Raw genomic sequence first — 19,985 nt, 5'->3', positions numbered from 1 at the left:
TCCGTGACGGGCGTTGGCGGCACGGATTGTCGCCCCCGTCACGGATTGTCGCCTGGCGACAATCCGTGACGAGGGCTTGCGGCACGGATTGTCGCCTGCCCTCGAAGCACATTTTGCTGGGTAATATCGTTCTGGACATAATCATTGAAATACTAACACATAACTTACATGGCTACATCCATGCAAACATGCCATGTAAAAAGTCATGATGAGGTTTCAAGGAAGTGTGTATGTGCGCGTGCACATGCTAATTTAGTGTCCGTTTGTGCGTGTGTGTGTGTGTGTGTGTGTGTGTGTGTGTTTGTGTGTGTGATGGAAGAATGTGTTTATTATGTCAGTTTTTTGCGTATGTGTTTTTTAGCTGCGCGTGGGGAGGGATACCTAGTAAGCTGTTGCTGGCATAAACGTTGATATTGATTTTATCAGCAGCTTTGAATTTGATGAGTTTGTTTGGCAGATTTGTATATGAATTCGGAGTGGAGCTTGCGTGCGGGCGGATGCTGCTTTTCTGCATACGGTCCATTATGTCTTATTTATCAACATTGGGAAATCGTTTCATCAGGAAGGAATGTGGTATCGGTTCGGGTGTGCGTCGGTACGTGGGAAGGGGTTACATTTCGTTATTGCAAAAGTTTGTTATTCTGAAGGCTCATTCGTCCGAAGGCTCATTCGTCCGAAGGCTCATTATTCCGAAGATTCGTTATTCCGAATTTCATTTTTGGATCAACGAACCTCTAGGTATAGGGAATTGTGTGTTTCGGATAAATGAAGCCTCGGAAAAAACGAAACTTCGGAATAACGAACCTTCGCGTGTGTGTGTGTGTGTGTGTGTGTGTGTATGTATTTGGGTTGGTGAATGTGGGTGTGGGATGATTAGGTTTTGTTAAATCAGGGGTTGGTGGGTTGAGGATTGGATTTGAAGAAGGATAGTTATAAATGGTATGACAGATGTTGGTAGGATTTAATATTTAGGATAGATGTAGGCCCTAGATTTGTTTCGGTTGGGGAGGGGAGGGGGTGGTCGGGTTTTTTTTTTATGACTGATTTCATGCTAGATTTGTGTAATGTATTTGTGTTTTTTATGTATATGCCCTTGTAAGTAAGAAGGTGTTACATGATCCAAACCAATGTATTCAAGGAATATAGGTTTGGTAGGGCCCTACATGTCAAAACTTTCTCGTGAAGAAATTGTTAGTAGGGTTGGTCTATAATCGAGTTATTTATGTTGAAGTGAGATTATTTGTGGTATAAATTGACAAATGGATTTGTTTGTGTTTCGAATTGCCATTTGTAACTTTTTTTTTCATGTTACACCCAGAATGGGTCGATTTATGAAATGATTTGAATGAAATCAATAAATATCGAGGAAAAAAGTGTTGAGTTGGTTTATTTGCATTATGAGGATTTGTTTGAGTGTTTGTTGGTGTTTGTTTGTATAAAGTATGTATTAGCGGTGTGCAATGGCAGTTCGTTTGTGCTAAAATCAACTAACGATTGACAATTTTTTTACGGCGTGTGGAAATTATTCGCTCGATGCATAAAGCATGCCGACCTATTCTGGGACAAAGAATGTGGTATGGACGTTCTAGTTTATAAGACTGATGGAAGAAAATGACTGCAGTGAAAAATGAACAAAGACAAATAACATTTGGGAGGGTACCTCCCTCGTATGTATTTTCTCTCGGTCTCTCTCTCGCCTAGCCCGCCTCACCGCTGATGTTGGTTGACACACCCATACTATTTTTAGATCAACGCTGGTGTGAATTTTTCAAACACGTGCTCATACACTCTGAAGCGTTTGTATTACCACAGTAGCGCCAATATATTCCACATACACACGTAAGCATACAGGCACACGTATACACACAAACAAACCACTACCACTATACGACCACCACACATGCACAGTTTCTACATATTTATGGTATTATTATACTCCAAACACACACACATACACACACACACACACACACACACAAAATCATACACATCACATATCATGCAGCTCACAATACACACACACACGCACACATACACACACACACACACACACACGCATAACTTATCAGTCATACCCATCCCACCAAAGCTTAACACCGAGGAACCACCCCGAGCCCGGGCGACAATCCGTGACGGGGCGACAATCCGTGTCGCAACAATTTTTATTTTGCCAACACGGATTGTCGCCTTCGAGGTCAAAAACTGGGAACTGCACAAGCGTCACGGATTGTCGCCCCGAGCAGGAGGCGACAATCCGTGTAGGGGCGACAATCCGTGTCGCAACATCGTGGTCTGATAGGTGACTCTTCCAAGCAGGACACGCGCTATCATCCGCAGGCGCGGGTACCCTACAAAATGCTAAGACTTCTTGAGCTTTACATGACAAATTGCTTGTGACATGTTGATAGAATATACCTAATCAACTGCTTATTATGATGATAAGTTCTTAAATCATTGGCTAGAAATTCATTAAAAGCAACACTTATGTTAACGTAATTTATTGTCTCCTGTGTAATGCAGTACTTTTAGCACGAAAATGAATGTAACTATCGAGCGCTCGTGGTGATATTTTGTTCACAATCACAGTCATGAATATGATAACAATGAGAAGATAACAATCAATCAGTGAGTAATTACAGACCAATATCGTTACTTACTTCTTAGTCTAAAGTACTTTAAAAATATAAAACATAGCATCGTAAGCAATAAACAGTTTAGCTTTCGCCGGAAACACAACACTACATAATATACCCTTCTGACATTCATTAACCAAATTGATAATTCAGTGTACTCGTCTCTCCAAGGCCCTCAATACCAAAGACCATGCAACACTTCTCCACAAATTATGTCACTATGGGATTCTAGGAAGGGCCTTAGAGTGGTTTAGAAATTATTTATCAAACCACAAGTAATATCATGTAAACGTTAACGGTATCTCTTCTTTCAAGCAATTTATCTCTTTCCGTGTACCTGAACGCAGCTCACTTCGGCCACATTATGAACGACGTTCAAATATCCTCAAATATATTGCAGTTTACCATATGCTGATGATTCCAGCATATTTTAATCCTATTCCGACCCTTTTCAACTCGTTGCCAAATTAAGCAATGCGCACTTTTTCATGTTATTGCTTGGATGAAAGCTAACAAGTTATGAATCAATTTGAAAAGACTTCCAATACGATTTTCAGAACATCTTCCCAATCCAGTATTATTAGATTATATTCCTTTTACAAAGGTTGCTTTCACTTTCACTGAATGTCTTGGTGTTTTTTCCAGCTACTTCCTTAGAAATTCGTATTAATGACATTTGTAAGTGATTTCTCGTTTATATAGGAATAACAGCTAAACTTGAATATGCCTTGCCAACAGCAAAATTTTGATGTTTTATTCTACATTAATTTCTCCGTATTACTCAAGAGGATCTTATTGTCACAGAAGAAGATTCTTCAAAATCTTATGGCTATTTAGGCACTCACTCATAATTTGTTTATTCAGAATTAAAACGTTAAAATAATTGATATGTATCAGATGCAACACTATCAATCCATATACAACCTTCACAACAATAATGTTCCATCAGTAATTTATTTGTTCTTAATGGGGAAGGCTAGTAACTGATCAGTAGGAATCAGTGGAAGTGCTGGGAGATGATGATTGTTCCAGTCCTTATTGGATTCATTCAGGAGTACAATATCTATTGTTGTGTGAAAATTATTTGCTTCAGAATGGTCTCATATTCAAGTAATGGGCAGTTTAATGTTTCCAGGTTAGCATGCCTGGTCAGTGACGGGGCATTAAGCTGCACATCACTTGAATATGAGACCGTTCTGAAGCAAATAATTTTCACACAATAGATATATGATGCATTATAAAATGGGTTCAAGAACGTAGCCAATAGGAAGTGCTGAAATGAGTCACGTGGGCTTTGATTACTTTAGTACCATTGCACTGCAGTACCAGTGCGCACTCAATCAGTTGTTACAAGTGCGTCGCGCGCTACTATACGCGCTGTCAATCCTGTAAACAACTTCTAGTTCGGGCTGCCGGCCGGCCTTTCTTGTGTGCATAACATATTATGTGGCGTACGTATACAGTACTTGTATACGTACAGTACTTACATGTGCGGGATTTCCGAGTGCGACGTGCTTGACTCGACTCTCTCGAGCGAGTGCTACATGTAGCTGACTGGTATTGATGAATGACCCACAAAGGTACGTGAAAAATGCTGTTAGTTTTCGACCCATTTTATAAAACAAATGATGCAGAGGATTATTTCGTGGCGTTAGTGGAGATGCAGCTCACTCTCGGGTATTAACAATGTAGTGCAACATGCACTCGGCTTCGCCTCGTGCATGTTTCACAATGGTAAATACCCTCGAGTGCGCTACGCCTCCACTAACGCACTCTATCCTGTGCATCATTTGTATACTCTTAAATGAATCCCGCAAGAATTGGAACAATCATCCCCCAGCATTCGCACTGATTTCCACTGATCAGTTACTAGCCTTCCCCTTTAATAACTAAATACAAAAATACCCCACAAGACATTCTAGCTGCAACCATCTACCCTTTAAGTGAACATTGTTTTTTGTTTGTTTATGTGTTTGTTTGGTTTTGTTTTTTTTTTTTGCCTAAAATACGTTTATTTACCGTGCACCCAAAATTTGGAACTCTCTTCCTGTTGAAATGACAAATTCAGTAAGACTTGTAACATTCAAAATCATGTTATTCCTTTATTCAGTCGTTACTGCAACACAAAAGACAACAAACAACCTTGCTCCAAGCGTGACATTGAAAAAAGTGCAAAGATGGGCTACTTTTTTTTTCTTAGAGCGTATAAGGAAATGTGCCGGTAGGCCTATGTATAAGAATTTCAGAGTTTGGCAGCCATAGTATCCTAAGACCCTAGAAATAGTCTAAGACCATCAAAAAACATTGGGGGAGGGTAAAACATGGTTTGGTCTAAAATCTGACTTTAGCACCAAGACGATTATAAGACTCTCTTGAATGATGGACCATGATAAACTACTGCAGGCCTATAGAGAATACCAACTCCGTATATGAGTAGACCTATAGGCAACCGGTTCCTCCAGGGGTAAACCGCTTACCTCTCCGTCTCTCCAGGCGCCAGGCCCATCTCGTTCTTGAAGGATCCTCATCATTAAGGATGAAGATAGAAATTATGGTCGAACGCCAACAAGTGCATTAATTAAGACCTGCATGCACAACAATTGGCAGCCAGAATTACATTGGCGAAACATAATGAAGAGTGCAGGCACGTCCAACCAATGGTGGAACTGCTGGACGGAATGATTATTCGTCCACCATTTTATCTTGTTGTATGTTATTCTTATTGTGATTATGTCGTTCGCTAGTAAAAGGTAGGCTTCCTGGTCCGGTAATATGGCAGGGGCCGCGGAACTGGGGGGGGGGGGGGGGCTGCAGCCCCCTCCCCCCCCCCCCCCCACACACACACACACTTTTGGTTCGTGAAAAAAAAGAAAAAAAAGAGGTAAAAATCGGGGCAAAAATCACAACACCCATGAATTTAGATTTCCAAAGATTCTGCCCTTACATATAGTTCCCGTCTAAGCACCGGCGGAGGGGGAGGGGGAGTGGAGGGGGCGATGGGTGCGGTCGCCCTCCTTAAGATTCTGAATAATTCTGAGTGCACAAGACTTATCACTTACATTCCGAAAAATCAATAGTTCCCTCATGTACAAGGGGAATATCCCCTTTTAAACAACCCTTTCCTCTCTGAGTTCCCCAATCATTTTTTTTTTTTGATAATTTCCACCCCCGGTCCCGCAATCCCCCCCCCCCCCCCCGACACACACACACACTGAAAAGCGTTCCGCGGCCCCTGTATGGTTCCTGAGAGCACTCCAATGAGGATATCAATGTGCAATATTAAATAGGTTAGTCAAATACCGGTTAGTGATTGGCTAAACAAAGTCACGTGATGGAGGTACATTCGTTATGTTCTCCCATGGGCGAACATTCTTGGTAATGTTCTCCCATGGGAAAAATTTTCACGTAACAAATGACAGAAGGCCTAGGTCCGCGCGCGCACAGTGAATTTGGCTCTGCGCGAGCGAGCGATCGAGTGCGTTGTGCTGCATGCATGCTGTGGTTGCAAAGATCGTACACTGAATCTCTACGATCTTTGGTGATTGACGTTGACGTATTTGACTAAGCTATATAATATAACAGATGATGACTTTTGTTGTCGGGAACATGTACCAAACGTTCCACCCTCAGGGTTTAAAATGCTATTTCGGGAGGCTATAAGTTCCTCGACTTCGTCTCGGGACTTATAACCTCCCTCAATAGCATTTCAAACCCTTCGGGTGGAACATTCGGTATGTTCCCTCCCCCGCCAGTCATTATCTATATATCAATGTCATACTCCCATTCTCTTCTTTATCGCCAGCACTGGCGTCTATAGCTTATGACATAATCGTGCCACTTGTGCATGCTCATATAGCTCTTTACGATACTTATCAATATTCATCTTCATTATGTTCACTGCCAATGTATTTCCATTCAAGATTCTTACCTATACTTTTTCTCGCTAACTCAGCAGTAATAGTATTTCATATACTAGTAGATAAAGTACAAAAGCAATTGCAATCCATACATAATACGACAAGTCATAACTACCGGACATTAGCATATTAATGCCCAGTGAAAAGTAAATTTAGGTCTTTAGGCAAAGTATAGAACTGATAACATTATATTAGTAATTTTGATTAGGATCCGTATTCCATTTTAAAATGCCAGTCATGAGTGAACTAATGCCGGGTGAAAAGAATATTTTGCCGTAATAGGCAAATGAAAGACTGGTTACGAAATACCACTTTTGTAATAATCCATAAACCTGATTTGTACGAGGAAAGTCTCACGCTCCGTTTTGGTTGACAGGGTGTTTGCAATACAGTATAGCATCAACAATTCTTTGCTTTTCAGTTTCATATCAAAGTATTGCAGACTGGACGTTGTGTGGTATTGTGAGGTTCTATGAAGGAGCTTATTTATTATTCAATAGTTACGTAAACGATATAATCAAGTCTTCCCTAATTCTCATCCGTAATTCCTTGCTGACGATACATTCGCCATTTCTTCATATTGAGATTTAGGAATTCTTGCTAATCGCTTGAATAGTGAATTATGTACTGTTAAAGCTAAAAGATCTTTTATCTGAACAAAGTGGTTATTTTCTGAAATTCTTAAATACTATCTCACCATGTATCTAAATATTGTATTTCTCACGAGGAAACTCATTTTTATCGCAACATCATAAAGCTTCATTGAATTCATGTTTAAGAACCATGCACGTTCATGTTTAAAGTACAAATCAAATCTACTGCCCTCATTCTTTTGCAACATTATTTCGCGCAAACTCAACATCCATACAATCATAATCTTATTCGCTGTTCGAAAGACTATCCTCTCATTAACCCAAAAACTGTTCTAGCCCAGAATTTAAGCAGACCTTCTAGAAGAACTTACCTGATGAACTAAAAACAGTATGCATCTCATTTCTCCTATGAAGATTCATCTAATCAAAAGGTTCTTGCTAGCGGAATATATAGCCAGCAATCATTTTTATTTTTTAGTTTCTGTCACTAACAATCTATGATGGAACTAATATCTCATTTGAAACAGCCTCATCCTTCCCCTTATTAATGATTATAAATCGAGCATGTTTTACTTCAAAGGTCACATTGAATTTTAGCAAGCAAAGTATGTGACCTCTATTTCATTGTAAATCACATGCTCATGTTTTAATTGACAATTATGTGACAAGTGAGTGAGAATTGCATACCCAGGAGTTACCATAATTTCAATCCAACCACAAGTCAACGAGGTGGCTCTCTAGTTGAGGTAATTAACTATTAAGAAGTGTCCTGAATTTACAGAGGGGTTACTCTAAGCTTGTGCATTTCCTCGTAGTATGGCATTTCCTTCTCGGCAACCTCGATGATATCCTTTGTCGCTCCGTCAAGAGAAGCGGAAGTAGAGGAAGGTTTAAAACAAGTACTCTTAAAGGCGTTGGCAAACCACATATTATAGCGCGGAGCGTCGAGGACGTTTGAACAGACACTATGCCACTTACGGACCACATCGGATGAGGCGTCCCAAGTTACGTAATTCTCGGAGTACGGGATACCAAGTGCCCGGAAAAGCAGTGGAAGTAAGGTTGCCGGATCCTCCATGAGTTCATCGATGTCGACAATAACCGGGTCGTTATCGACGTTTTCTCGAATGTGGCACCATAATTCGTGGATTGCCTTGAAAAAGTAAGGCGTTCCTTCCTCCGGTGGAGGTGCATAATCTATAATGTGAAAGGTTTCTGGATCCGGTTTCGGGAAACCTGGCGGTAGATCCTCGGGATCCATTCCCTCTATTGCTTCTAGCATTGTCTTCCGAAAGGATTTGTACGCCTTCACAGGATGTCGTATGAGGAAGAAATGTCGAAAACCACTGGATGGATCAGGCAGGTATAGCCTGTTCGTTGCATCGGCATTGATCTAAGAAAAGCAATCCTACGGAATGGCAAATGGTGAGCATTGTATGCAATGTACTCAACGCATAATTGTACATTAAAATCAAGTTCAAGTTCAGTTTTCATACTTCAGCTCTTAAGGTTTTGCAGGCGATTGACATCAGTTCAGTCAAGAAGGAACAAGTTGTAACAGGGTATTTTTGTTCCCATTCCTGTATCTAAGGTCCAAGTTTCGTCTTTATGTATACAAGACAGTTTTACGTGTATCACGAACATTAATATTAAAGTCATGATCCGTCTGGAAAAAGTATTACTTACGACAGCAGGTCGAGTTTGAAGTTCTGTAGGTCACCTCCCAAGTTTAAATCTTTTGCTGTCTCGTGGTAGACCTCTTCGTTGCCATCAATATCAAGAGGAAACGGGTCGGAGTCAGCATGATACAGTTTACGGACGTCCTTGGCTACTTTGGAAATGACGTACGGCTCCAACCAGACTTCCGCCCCGTCAACGAAGCTCATGCATTTTGTCATTGCTGTCGACACCGAGCGGGGAACGCACCACATGATGACTCTTGCGGGTCCGTCGCCCCCAGTTCGTGCGTCAGTGGCCATCTTATCCCTCCTACAAAGGGTGATTAACAGACCGTCTAAAATTTTACTCTAGAGGGAGGAACATTTTGTATGAAGTGAAAGAAATTCCAAAATTCAAACTACAAGTTACGTTGATATAATCATTGGTTCTTTAACATTCGAGAGAAAAGATTAACATTTTTCAATACCTGGACTTACGATACATTAATCCCTTCCTAGAAAAGAAAAAATAAGAGTCTCTATTCAATTACGTACAAATTATTTTGGATAATGATTTTGTGTAGACCAGCTAATCTCTCTTGAAATTACCAAGCTTTAAACTCATGTGGTTTCTCTTCCACATTACTCAATGACGGACCACACTGCTTTACCGATAATTAAAAGACAAACGTTATTATGCATAGCTTCTATTTTTATAAATGACTTGTAACACAGATGCATATTCTTCGCTATCGAAGCAAAACTGTCATATCGATACATAACTTTGCTTTTTGCTTGATCTCATAACATTTATCATTAAGCTTACCAGTGCACGACGTGTTCCGCTCAAAATGTTCTAGTTTTTCCCTCTGAGACGTATTGGCGTCAACAGCCCTCGGACGAACGATCAAATACGGCGATGCGTTCGGCGCTTCGAATGCAAATGTGTGTTCGATATCTTGCTGTGGTATCCCCGTATTATTGACACAAACCGATCTTACAAACTGTGTAAAGTGGCCCAGTCTTACGGTGGCGTGGTATGTAAGTCAATATTTGGCTTGCGAATCTTAGGAAAGCAGTTTAAATTGTAAACCTGACCTTCGTCCGACATTAAGAAATGAATGTATGAACTTCAAGGTTATATTACAAGACCTTCTTTCTGAATGCGTCAGTCCTCTTGTCAATGGAATGGACTGTTTTAACTGGAGTGTTCTATGATATAAATGTGATATTGCCAATGCAAGCTATTTGCATTAGTTAAAGTACACTCTGGAAAGATTTCCAGAGTGTAACTTATACTGCACTGTCTCTAAACTAATGTGCATTATTCCCTTGAAATTGAGCTTGCACGCGGTGCATGTTGCTTTCGGGGATATCAACTGCTCACATCAACAAGCGTGTTTAGGGCAATTACCCCCTTGGCAATTAAATATACCCCAGACCCTTCCCCTGACACTAAACCCTTATCCCAGTCCTGAACTTAATCCTAACCGTAACCCAAACTCTAACCCTTAATCTAACCCTAACCCTAATCTTTGCTCTGACCTTATCACTAACCCGTATTTAGCCGGGGAGGGGGGGGGGGGGGATAATTGTCCTCAGGGGTTACCCTGCTGATACGCAACAAGCCAATAAATGTGGTGTCGGGCTGTCTAACCCATTGTGTTCCTCTTGGTTGTATAAAGTTTTGTCACGTAACTATCAAAACCATGCATGACCACGATTTATATGACTTCGAGATTGTTGGGCTCTGTCACACCTTTCCGGTGCAAGCCTTGCGAAGAACAATGTTTGCCATCCGAATGTCCCCGCAGATGGCCCGCACATGACAGTACCTTCCACGTATCTCGCCTGTAGTTGCCCTGAGTTGAGCAAGCAAGTCCCATTTACCTGCAGCCAAGTTTAGGCCCTAGCTGTCACACCTTTCCGGGCAAGCTACACGGGCTTGTTATGTGGGGATTTTCCACCATGCTGGACAATTTTTATTCATTTATTTATTTTTTTTGCGGGCGGGCGGGCAAGGATCTGGGGGCGTTTCGCATGCACCTTACCTGTTGGACCAGTGCTACTTACAATCTATGTACTTAATGTATTCCGTGTGACCTGCGTGTCAGGCGGATGAGTATGGAGTGAGGGCTGACAACTCGCTGAAGGAATCCCTCTGAAGGAATATAATATGCCAGAGGTAGCACAGAATGTCATTATCTTGGTAGCAGCCGACTCTCAAGTAAACCAGCAGAAAGGCAGTATATAACTGACCCTCAGCGTCCACGCAATTTGCTCGCATAGCTGGCTCCACACCAGCTTCACGGATGTTAACAGTATCGACACCATTCCTTGCCAGTAAAACACCCTTATTATGCTCGAAGAATGCCGGCAGATGACGTGTGTGTCTGGCGCGTAGGCATAAACCCACGGGCAACTTACGTATTTCAAGCGGATTGACTGCCTGTGACCTGCGGCAAGTACGGGTCTCATACTGGTGTTCTGCGTGGACCTTTGCAAGGCAATACGCGCGACTCACCAGGAACAAGTTTTGAGCATGACATCTCAGACAACGAAGGGCAAGATACGTGCTAGGTACTGTTAGGTGCAGGCCATCTGCGGGGAGCTCGGGGTAGCAAAATAATGTTGTTTTCCGCAAGTCAACACACAAGGCTTCCCCAGACACGATGTGACAAGGCCTTAAGCACGCTCAAAACTTGTTAAAGATGAGTAGCGGGGGTTTGCCCGCAGAGGTCAACGTAGAACACGAGTAAGAGGCCCTTGGCGGCAGCACCTCTCAGGCAACACCCACGCAGTTACCACGCAGCTGTAACGCAGGTACTTCGCAGTGCCCGTATGTCACTCGGAACTGAAAATGGATCGGCTTCGAAGCTCTCACGCAGGTCAACTGGGATACACGCAAGTAGAAGGTAAGTAGGTAATGACTTACGTGAGAGCTTTGAGACCGATCCGTTTTCTGTTACGAGCGACTTACAGGTACTGAGAAGTACTTGCGTTGGAGTTGCCTGAGAGATGATGCCGGTATGGGTCTCCTACTGGTGTTCTGCGTTAACCTCTGCGAGCGTACCCCCACGACTCACTCGGAACAAGTTTTGAGCATACTCAAGGCCTTATCATACCGTATCTGGGGAAGTTTTGCGGCTTGACTTGCGAGGAAACAAATTTGCTACCTGGAGCTCTCCGCAGTTGGTCCGCACCTGACAGTATCTAGCGCATATCTCGCCTGTAGTTGCCCGGATGTGCGAACGAAGTCCGATTTAACCTCAGCCAAGTTTTGAGCATGACCAAAACTTTTTCCGGGTGAGTCGCGGGGATGCCCGGAGAGGTCCACTCAAAACGCCAGTAGGAGGCCCTGAGCGGAGGCATCTCGCAGGCAACTCCCACGCAGGTACTTCGCAGTCCCCATATATGCAGTCAAAATAATGACATTTTGTCAGACTTATGCCATTCCTTCAGAGGAATTCCATCACTGAGTTGTCAGCCCCCACGTGCCTGGAACACAGGTCACACAGTATACCCGCAAGTATAGAATTTAAGTAGAACGCGTCTAGCAACTAAGACACATGCACTGACTCGCCCAAATCCTTGTCCGCCCTCGGAAAATTGTCTGGTATGCTGGAAAATTCCTACACGCAACAATCCCACGTAGCTTGCCCGGAAAGATGTGACAGGGCCTAAACATGTTTGCGAGTAAAAAGATTGACGTGCGCACCTCCGGGCGACTACGGGTGAGATACGTGCTAGGTACTGTCATGTGCGGGTCATCTGCGGGGACCTCCGGGTAGTCAAAATTGTTCTTCGCAAGTCGCACGCAAGGCGTGCCCGGAAAGGTGTGGCACTGCCTTTAAACTTGACTGAGGAGAAATAGGACTTGCGTGCACACTATGGCTGGTAATTCTAATTCTAATTCTAATTTTTCTTTGAATGTTAGTACTTGTATGTTCACTCTTTAGGCTTCCCGTATCTCTTCCGAGGACTCGCATGTCGAGTTGTTTTTTTTTTCAGCATTATTCAAATCGTATTATTACACTATTGTGAACATTGCTAAATCAACTGTTCTTACGTCTGCAGAATGTGGTTGTCTGTATATCACTATTTTGTATCGAGAAGATTCTGTTATTGCCCCGGGTATTTTGCCTTTCATTTTTGTTTTTATTTATTTTGGTCCTACGTTGCATCCGTGCTCCTCATATGTATCTTGCACTCTATTCAGAATTTGGGACCTACGCTTAACAAGCTCGCTTTTAAGTAGGTTCCATCATATTTCTTTAGCGTTATACATAGAGCAAACGTACGATGATTGACCGCTATGTTTTATATGTTTACATTAACTTACTGTGCATCCAAGCCGGATATTATGATTCACTATGTTTTTATTATATTTGATGTACATTCCTCCATTGAGAAATATGAAAATAAATTGAATTGAAAAAGATACGTACTAGGCACTGTCATGTGCGGGCCATCTGCGAGAACCTCCGGAAAGCAAAAATAAAATGCCTACGACAAGTCATACGCATGGCTTACACTCTGACGCTGAAAGGTGTGACAGGACCTTAAAGGGATCATACAGTTTTGGTTCAGACCTAATTTCAGGTTTCTAACATTTTTTTGGTGAAATAATGCGAAACTTCTTATGAAATATGAAAGAGCATGTAATTGTATGATTACTTCAAAGTTTATTTGATGATCATTGGTTTTGAAATGGCTGAGATATCCAAAAAAGAGCGATTCTAATAAAGTGTAGGACCCACACTTCATTACAATTGCTTTGTTTTACTTTGTTTTTGGATGTTTCAGTCATTCCAAACCCGATTTCCATCAAATAAACTTTGAATTCCTCTTAAAATGGTATGCTCTGTACTATATCATAAGTGTTTTCTTGGTATCTTGCAAAAAGTTGAAAGCCCAATTCTCATCTCCACCAATACTGTACTTATCCCTTTAAACGTCTGCTTGGAACTGCCTTAAAACAATCCTCATGACTGTCCCGTTTCTTAGTACAAGAGGGCATTATAATAATTGACTGCATAACAGTGACTTCATTGTAAGGAATCTTCCCCATTGACTTTTGTATTACCAACTGCATTTGACCAGGGGGAAATCATCTTCGATATTATCTTTTGTACAGTTTTTTTTTTTTAAATACAATTATTATACATCCTGGATCTGGATGTTTAGCCCTTTTGAATGGTACGAAGGGTCAACAATAACTATGTTGATGGTATTAAAGGTGGATTAAACGTCAATATACATGGTGACATGGAAGTCTTAAAATGAGCGTTATTACTTGCACATGTTGAATATTAACTCATAACATATTAAAGTTGGAACATTTTGAAATCTTTGACAAATTACTTTTTTGTTATCATCCTCTCATTATGAACCACTTTGTGCTACTCTCTTTTGTGATTTTGTGATTTTTTTTTTTCGTTTTCTTTTGTAACAGACATTTTCAACCTTAGGTATCCATAATTATTCAGTAATTATTTACCCGCTTTTGCACTTTCTATTTTTGTCTAACAATTTAGCCCGACACGTCTAAATGTTCCTTTAGAGTATGTGTATAATTGATGTAACCTCATACAAATTCTGTATTGTGGTTCAAGAACTGATTACAAAGATATCAAGAAATTTGAATTACTGATTCAGGGTTATACGACATAAATCTTAGATACCTAAAAGCAACGAAAAATGGAAAAGATCGATACAAAATGAGTCACAGTACAAAGATCTTAGAAAGAAAGTACTCGCAGAATCCAGTCCAGTGCTGTGAAAATGTCTGTAAACATTTAAATTGTTTTACTTTGTTTTTGGATGTTTCAGTCATTCCAAACCCGATTTCCATCAAATAAACTTTGAATTCCTCTTAAAATGGTATGCTCTGTACTATATCATAAGTGTTTTCTTGGTATCTTGCAAAAAGTTGAAAGCCCAATTCTCATCTCCACCAATACTGTACTTATCCCTTTAAACGTCTGCTTGGAACTGCCTTAAAACAATCCTCATGACTGTCCCGTTTCTTAGTACAAGAGGGCATTATAATAATTGACTGCATAACAGTGACTTCATTGTAAGGAATCTTCCCCATTGACTTTTGTATTACCAACTGCATTTGACCAGGGGGAAATCATCTTCGATATTATCTTTTGTACAGTTTTTTTTTTTAAATACAATTATTATACATCCTGGATCTGGATGTTTAGCCCTTTTGAATGGTACGAAGGGTCAACAATAACTATGTTGATGGTATTAAAGGTGGATTAAACGTCAATATACATGGTGACATGGAAGTCTTAAAATGAGCGTTATTACTTGCACATGTTGAATATTAACTCATAACATATTAAAGTTGGAACATTTTGAAATCTTTGACAAATTACTTTTTTGTTATCATCCTCTCATTATGAACCACTTTGTGCTACTCTCTTTTGTGATTTTGTGATTTTTTTTTTCGTTTTCTTTTGTAACAGACATTTTCAACCTTAGGTATCCATAATTATTCAGTAATTATTTACCCGCTTTTGCACTTTCTATTTTTGTCTAACAATTTAGCCCGACACGTCTAAATGTTCCTTTAGAGTATGTGTATAATTGATGTAACCTCATACAAATTCTGTATTGTGGTTCAAGGACTGATTACAAAGATATCAAGAAATTTGAATTACTGATTCAGGGTTATACGACATAAATCTTAGATACCTAAAAGCAACGAAAAATTGAAAAGATCGATACAAAATGAGTCACAGTACAAAGATCTTAGAAAGAAAGTACTCGCAGAATCCAGTCCAGTGCTGTGAAAATGTCTGTAAACATTTAATGAATTATGTTATTAATGCACTCCAACCAGCAAAATAGAACTATTACCATTAATATCATGATAACACCAAAGATGATATAAGAAAAGCCTAGCAACTATCAATGGTACAGATGAAAAATTAATTGTAAATGCGCTTTATGATCTTTTTCTTGTAACTATTGAAAATTAATGATTGTCAAAACAAGACACTGATCTGTGATTAATATCACAATATATCATCTATGTGTAATGTCTAATAATGGTTATAATAATTCACAACAAAATTCTCCGTGCGCTTGATATAACATATACAATCATCAGTACTTAAACAGATAAGTTTTCAGTGCCTTCTTGAAAGAATCTAATTGTGCATTTGTCGTGCCTAAAGGCATGTGAGCTCGTACCAGCTCTAAAATTTTTAGTACCAATTTATACATGGGCACTATTTTCAAACCTTTCTTCGGAAATTTGTATCGCGCATGCTTGAAGTGATCTTTTCTTTGCGAATGATATCGTTTCCGTACAACTCTCCCTTGGATTAGGAATGTAGATTTGTACGCACTTAAACGCACGCACACACACACACACACACACACACACACGAACTTTAACCTTCAATCGTGAATATCATGTTCCTGTCAACGACAGTAACGGAAACCTATTCCTCCGACTAAGGACTATAAGATAAAAACAACTGTAGAGTAATTCATCTGTTTTTTTTCTGAATTTGTCTTAACCCTAAGCTAGTGAGAAATCAAAATGAAGAATAAAGAGAGACTTTGATGACATTGTCGTTATCATTTTGATCGATTCCAAGCTATGGAGAAAGAAGATCTGCTCCGGCTTCGTGGCTACATCCGTAACCATAAAAACCGAGAAACTGGATTTAAAAAACAAACAAACAAACTTTTTACACTACACCATCATTTGATTAGGATCCATATCATCAGGTTATTATTACCAGGCATTATCAAACTTAAGCTAAGTGAACAGTAGGTATGGTCTTTAAGTTGAAATAAAAAGGGTAATACTCATCCAGATATTTCATTATAAAAAGGATCCTTATCACCATATTATGATAATGTGGGATACTTTAAATTTCTATCTAGGAGCCATTCTTTTTGTGATAATGTTGAATTTCTTACAAAACGTTATGCCCCAGTCACATGGACATCCCGGATCACCCCGGACCAACCCGGATCTGATCCGGGGAGAAATCCGTGTTGACACCGGGAGGCCAACACGGCAACTTTTGGATGTCAAAACATCCGGCGTCATCCGGGGATTGCCGTGTTGGCAGAGCAATCCGGGTGGTCCGTGTGGCTGCCGTGTAGATGCCGTGTTGATCCGTGTAGCTGCCGTGTTGATATGTGTAGATGCCGTGTTTGTCCGTGTAGACGCAGCGCTCTTCCGGCCTCATCCGTGTAGCTGCTGTGTTGATACCGTGTGTACAGTCATACCAAAATCCCGGATCTCCCCGAATCTCCCCGGACGTCCCCGGATTTCCCCGGATCACCGTGTAGATCCTTGAGCATCCGTGTTTATATGTGACTGGGGCATTATATTCATGAATCATAATATTATAACAAACTACTTCAATAGTTTACATGGACTTAATCATCTGTAGGTGTAAATATCGCAACTACTTGTCATTTCAGAACGAACAATCTAGTATACGTGGGTTAAATTTGATATATGTATCGAAAGCTTTCCTCTTCGCGACAAGACTCCATTTCATTTGTAGTTGTTAAATTCGATCCTCAACTATTAAACAATGAAGGACCATACTTCCATACCACAAAATATTCTATCAAAAACATTTGGAATTCAATTTCTTATCCTTTCGCTAGCATATCTTTGCAGAAAATGTACTTCATGATTTGGGGTCTTTTATGCTTTTTTGTTTGGGGGGGGGGGTTCGCTGAAAAAAAGGAAGAATATTTTCAATATTTGCCAAACTGCAAGCAGAAACATTTTGTTTCTGATAAAATTTTGAAGAAGAATTATTGATTTGCTGAGGAATCAATACTTTCTTGCCATGGTACACTGACGAATAGAAGTATTGATTTTAAATTCACTACACTGACTTGTGTATGTTTTGCTTTAGTAGTAGTAACGCGTATAAGATCTGACACCATTTTACTTATGGTCGCACTGAAATGTAATTACCTCAGTATAACACCAAGTCAATTTACTTCTGGACGGCTTTCAAAATTTAATGTTAAGAACTCATGTCTAGGAAAGAAAAGAGACGAGTTATTCCCGTTAAATCACTTTGCGTGATTACGTAATTGTGTGACAAGTGGATAAACTTGTATACCCGAGGGTAACCATATTTTAAAAGTAAACCTAAATCAATAAGTGGGTTCTCTACCTGAGGTATTTATAAAGAATAAACTAGTGTCTTTAGAATTTACGAAGGGGTTATTCTAAACTTGTACATTTCCTCGTAGTACGGCATTTCTTTCTCGGCAACCTCCCTGATATCCTTTGTCGCCCCGTCAAGAGAAGCGGAAGTGGGAGAAGGTTTGAAACAAGTACTCTTAAAGGCATTGGCAAACCACACATTATAGCGTGGAGCCTCAAGTACATTTGAACAGACATTCTGCCACGTACGGACCACATCGGATGAGGCGTCCCAAGTTACGTAATCCTCTGAGTACGGAATACCCAGTGCCCGGAAGAGCAGTGGAAGTAATGTTGCCGGATCATCCACGAGTTCATCGATGTCGACAATGACCGGGTTGTCATCGACGTTTTCTCGAATGTGGCACCATAATTCGTGGATTGCCTTGAAAAAGTAAAGCGTTCCTTCCTCGGGTGCCGGTGCATAATTCATAACATTGAAGGTTTCTGGGTCCGGTTTCGTCATATTCCATAGTACTTGATCGGGATCTGATCCCTCTACTGTTTTCAGCAGTGTTTTCCTAAAAGATTTGTACGTCTTCACAGGATGTCGTATGAGGAAGCAATGTCGAAAACCACTGGATGGATCAGGCAGGTACTTGTATCGGCTTGGTGGCATGCCGAAGGCCATGTCTTTGATGAAGACAAATTTCTTGGTTGGAGGAATCGAGTCGAATATTTGCTTCAGTTTAGCAGGTCTATGGATATGAGGATAGAGATAATGATTGATGAGTTTTCTAGTTTCTATATATTTTTGTGTACGCCTTGAATTTCTAATATTATTATGAAGTAATACACCTCAGACTGTGGGTACAAAGAATGGAACAATCATTTTCTTTGAGTGTAATTGTAAAGTCGTGTAAGTTGTGCAAACATTTGAGATTGTTTTAGCATAAGCGGACCAAGTTGTAATACAAAACATTTTTCCCATTCCTATATTTCTACTTTCAAAAATGTCCCTTAATGTACATTAGGCTCTACACAATTCTGAGACAAGTAGGACATACACCTACTATCATACGGTAATGATTTGTTTGTAAACATGACACTTACGACAGCAGGTCGAGCTTGAAGGACTTTGTGTCAACACCCAAATTTAAGTTCTTTGCTGTTTCAACGTAGATCTCCTCGTTACCATCAATATCAGCAGGAAGCGGGACGGAAAGATAACCTTCACAAATTTCTCTGGCAATCCTGGAAATAACGTACGGCTCCAGCCAGACTTCTGCACCGTCAACAAAACTCAAGCATTTTGTCATTCCTGTCGACACCGACCGGGGAGAGCACCACATGATAACCCGTGCTGGTTCGTCGTATGTAGCTTCTGCGTCAGTGGCCATTTTATTTCTCCGAAAGGATGGCTAGCGGGTTATGGAAAGCAGATACACACATTTCATCGATAACGTTGCTCAAATCAATATATTTTTTTAAAGACTGATTTTGATTCACCTGATCATGGTATGTCAGAATGTTGGCATGTTTGTCACTCCATGGCACACCATTTGCAAAATCTCGTCACTTTATGACGATATTTTGTAAAGAGTATAATACACTTTACTATAAAAAATGATGTCATAAAGCGATCGTGACATCACAAAGCGAGACATCGTGCGCTGCTTCGTATACCATCACTATGTGAAAAGAATGTAACAATTTCTAACAAAAAGCTATGACGTCACATATCACTTCTGACATCGCGCACTGGTTTGTAACGTCAGTCTGCGAAATGTTACCATTTCGAACACAATTGTGACATAACAAAGCAATGATGACATCGTGCGCTGCTTCGTAACGTCATTCTGTGAAATGTTACAATTTCGAACAAAACAATTGTGACATAATAAAGCAATGGTGACATCGTGCGCTGCTTCAAAACGTCACTCTGTGAAATGTTACCATTACGAACAAAACAATTGTGACATAACAAAGCAATGATGACATCGCGCACTGCTTCGTAACGTCACTCTGTGAAA

General features: G+C 40.4%; 2 protein-coding genes across 2 annotated transcripts; both read right to left on the bottom strand.

Annotated features, from left to right (window-relative positions):
* Window positions 1-7,836: 7,836 nt before the first annotated feature.
* LOC139722334 (uncharacterized) lies at window positions 7,837-8,787 on the bottom strand. The gene is made up of 2 exons (XM_071633644.1): window positions 8,773-8,787; window positions 7,837-8,536 (listed from the first exon to the last, which is right to left on the bottom strand). Exons 1-2 carry the CDS (start codon window positions 8,785-8,787, stop codon window positions 7,919-7,921), a joined length of 633 nt encoding a protein of 210 aa, XP_071489745.1. The 3' UTR covers window positions 7,837-7,918.
* Window positions 8,788-18,019: 9,232 nt separating this feature from the next.
* Window positions 18,020-19,352, bottom strand: LOC139722333 (uncharacterized). Its single transcript, XM_071633643.1, has 2 exons — window positions 19,066-19,352; window positions 18,020-18,710 (listed from the first exon to the last, which is right to left on the bottom strand). Exons 1-2 carry the CDS (start codon window positions 19,350-19,352, stop codon window positions 18,020-18,022), a joined length of 978 nt encoding a protein of 325 aa, XP_071489744.1.
* Between the last annotated feature and the right edge of the window lie 633 nt (window positions 19,353-19,985).

The sequence above is a fragment of the Diadema antillarum genome, unplaced genomic scaffold (assembly GCF_040938485.1).
Source record: "Diadema antillarum isolate AM-2024a unplaced genomic scaffold, OU_Dant_1.0 scf00000163, whole genome shotgun sequence".
Taxonomy (NCBI): Eukaryota; Metazoa; Echinodermata; class Echinoidea; order Diadematoida; family Diadematidae; genus Diadema; species Diadema antillarum.
Note: the sequence above shows the minus strand (reverse complement) of the source record. Positions and strands in the feature narration are given on the sequence as shown.

Bases quoted from the DNA above. Each gene is read 5' to 3' on its own strand.
- LOC139722333 (XM_071633643.1), bottom strand. From the start codon at position 19,352: ATGGCCACTGACGCAGAAGCTACATACGACGAACCAGCACGGGTTATC. The intron at 18,711-19,065 runs GTAAGTGTCATG...TCATATCCATAG, and splicing joins TTCAAGCTCGACCTGCTGTC to ACCTGCTAAACTGAAGCAAA.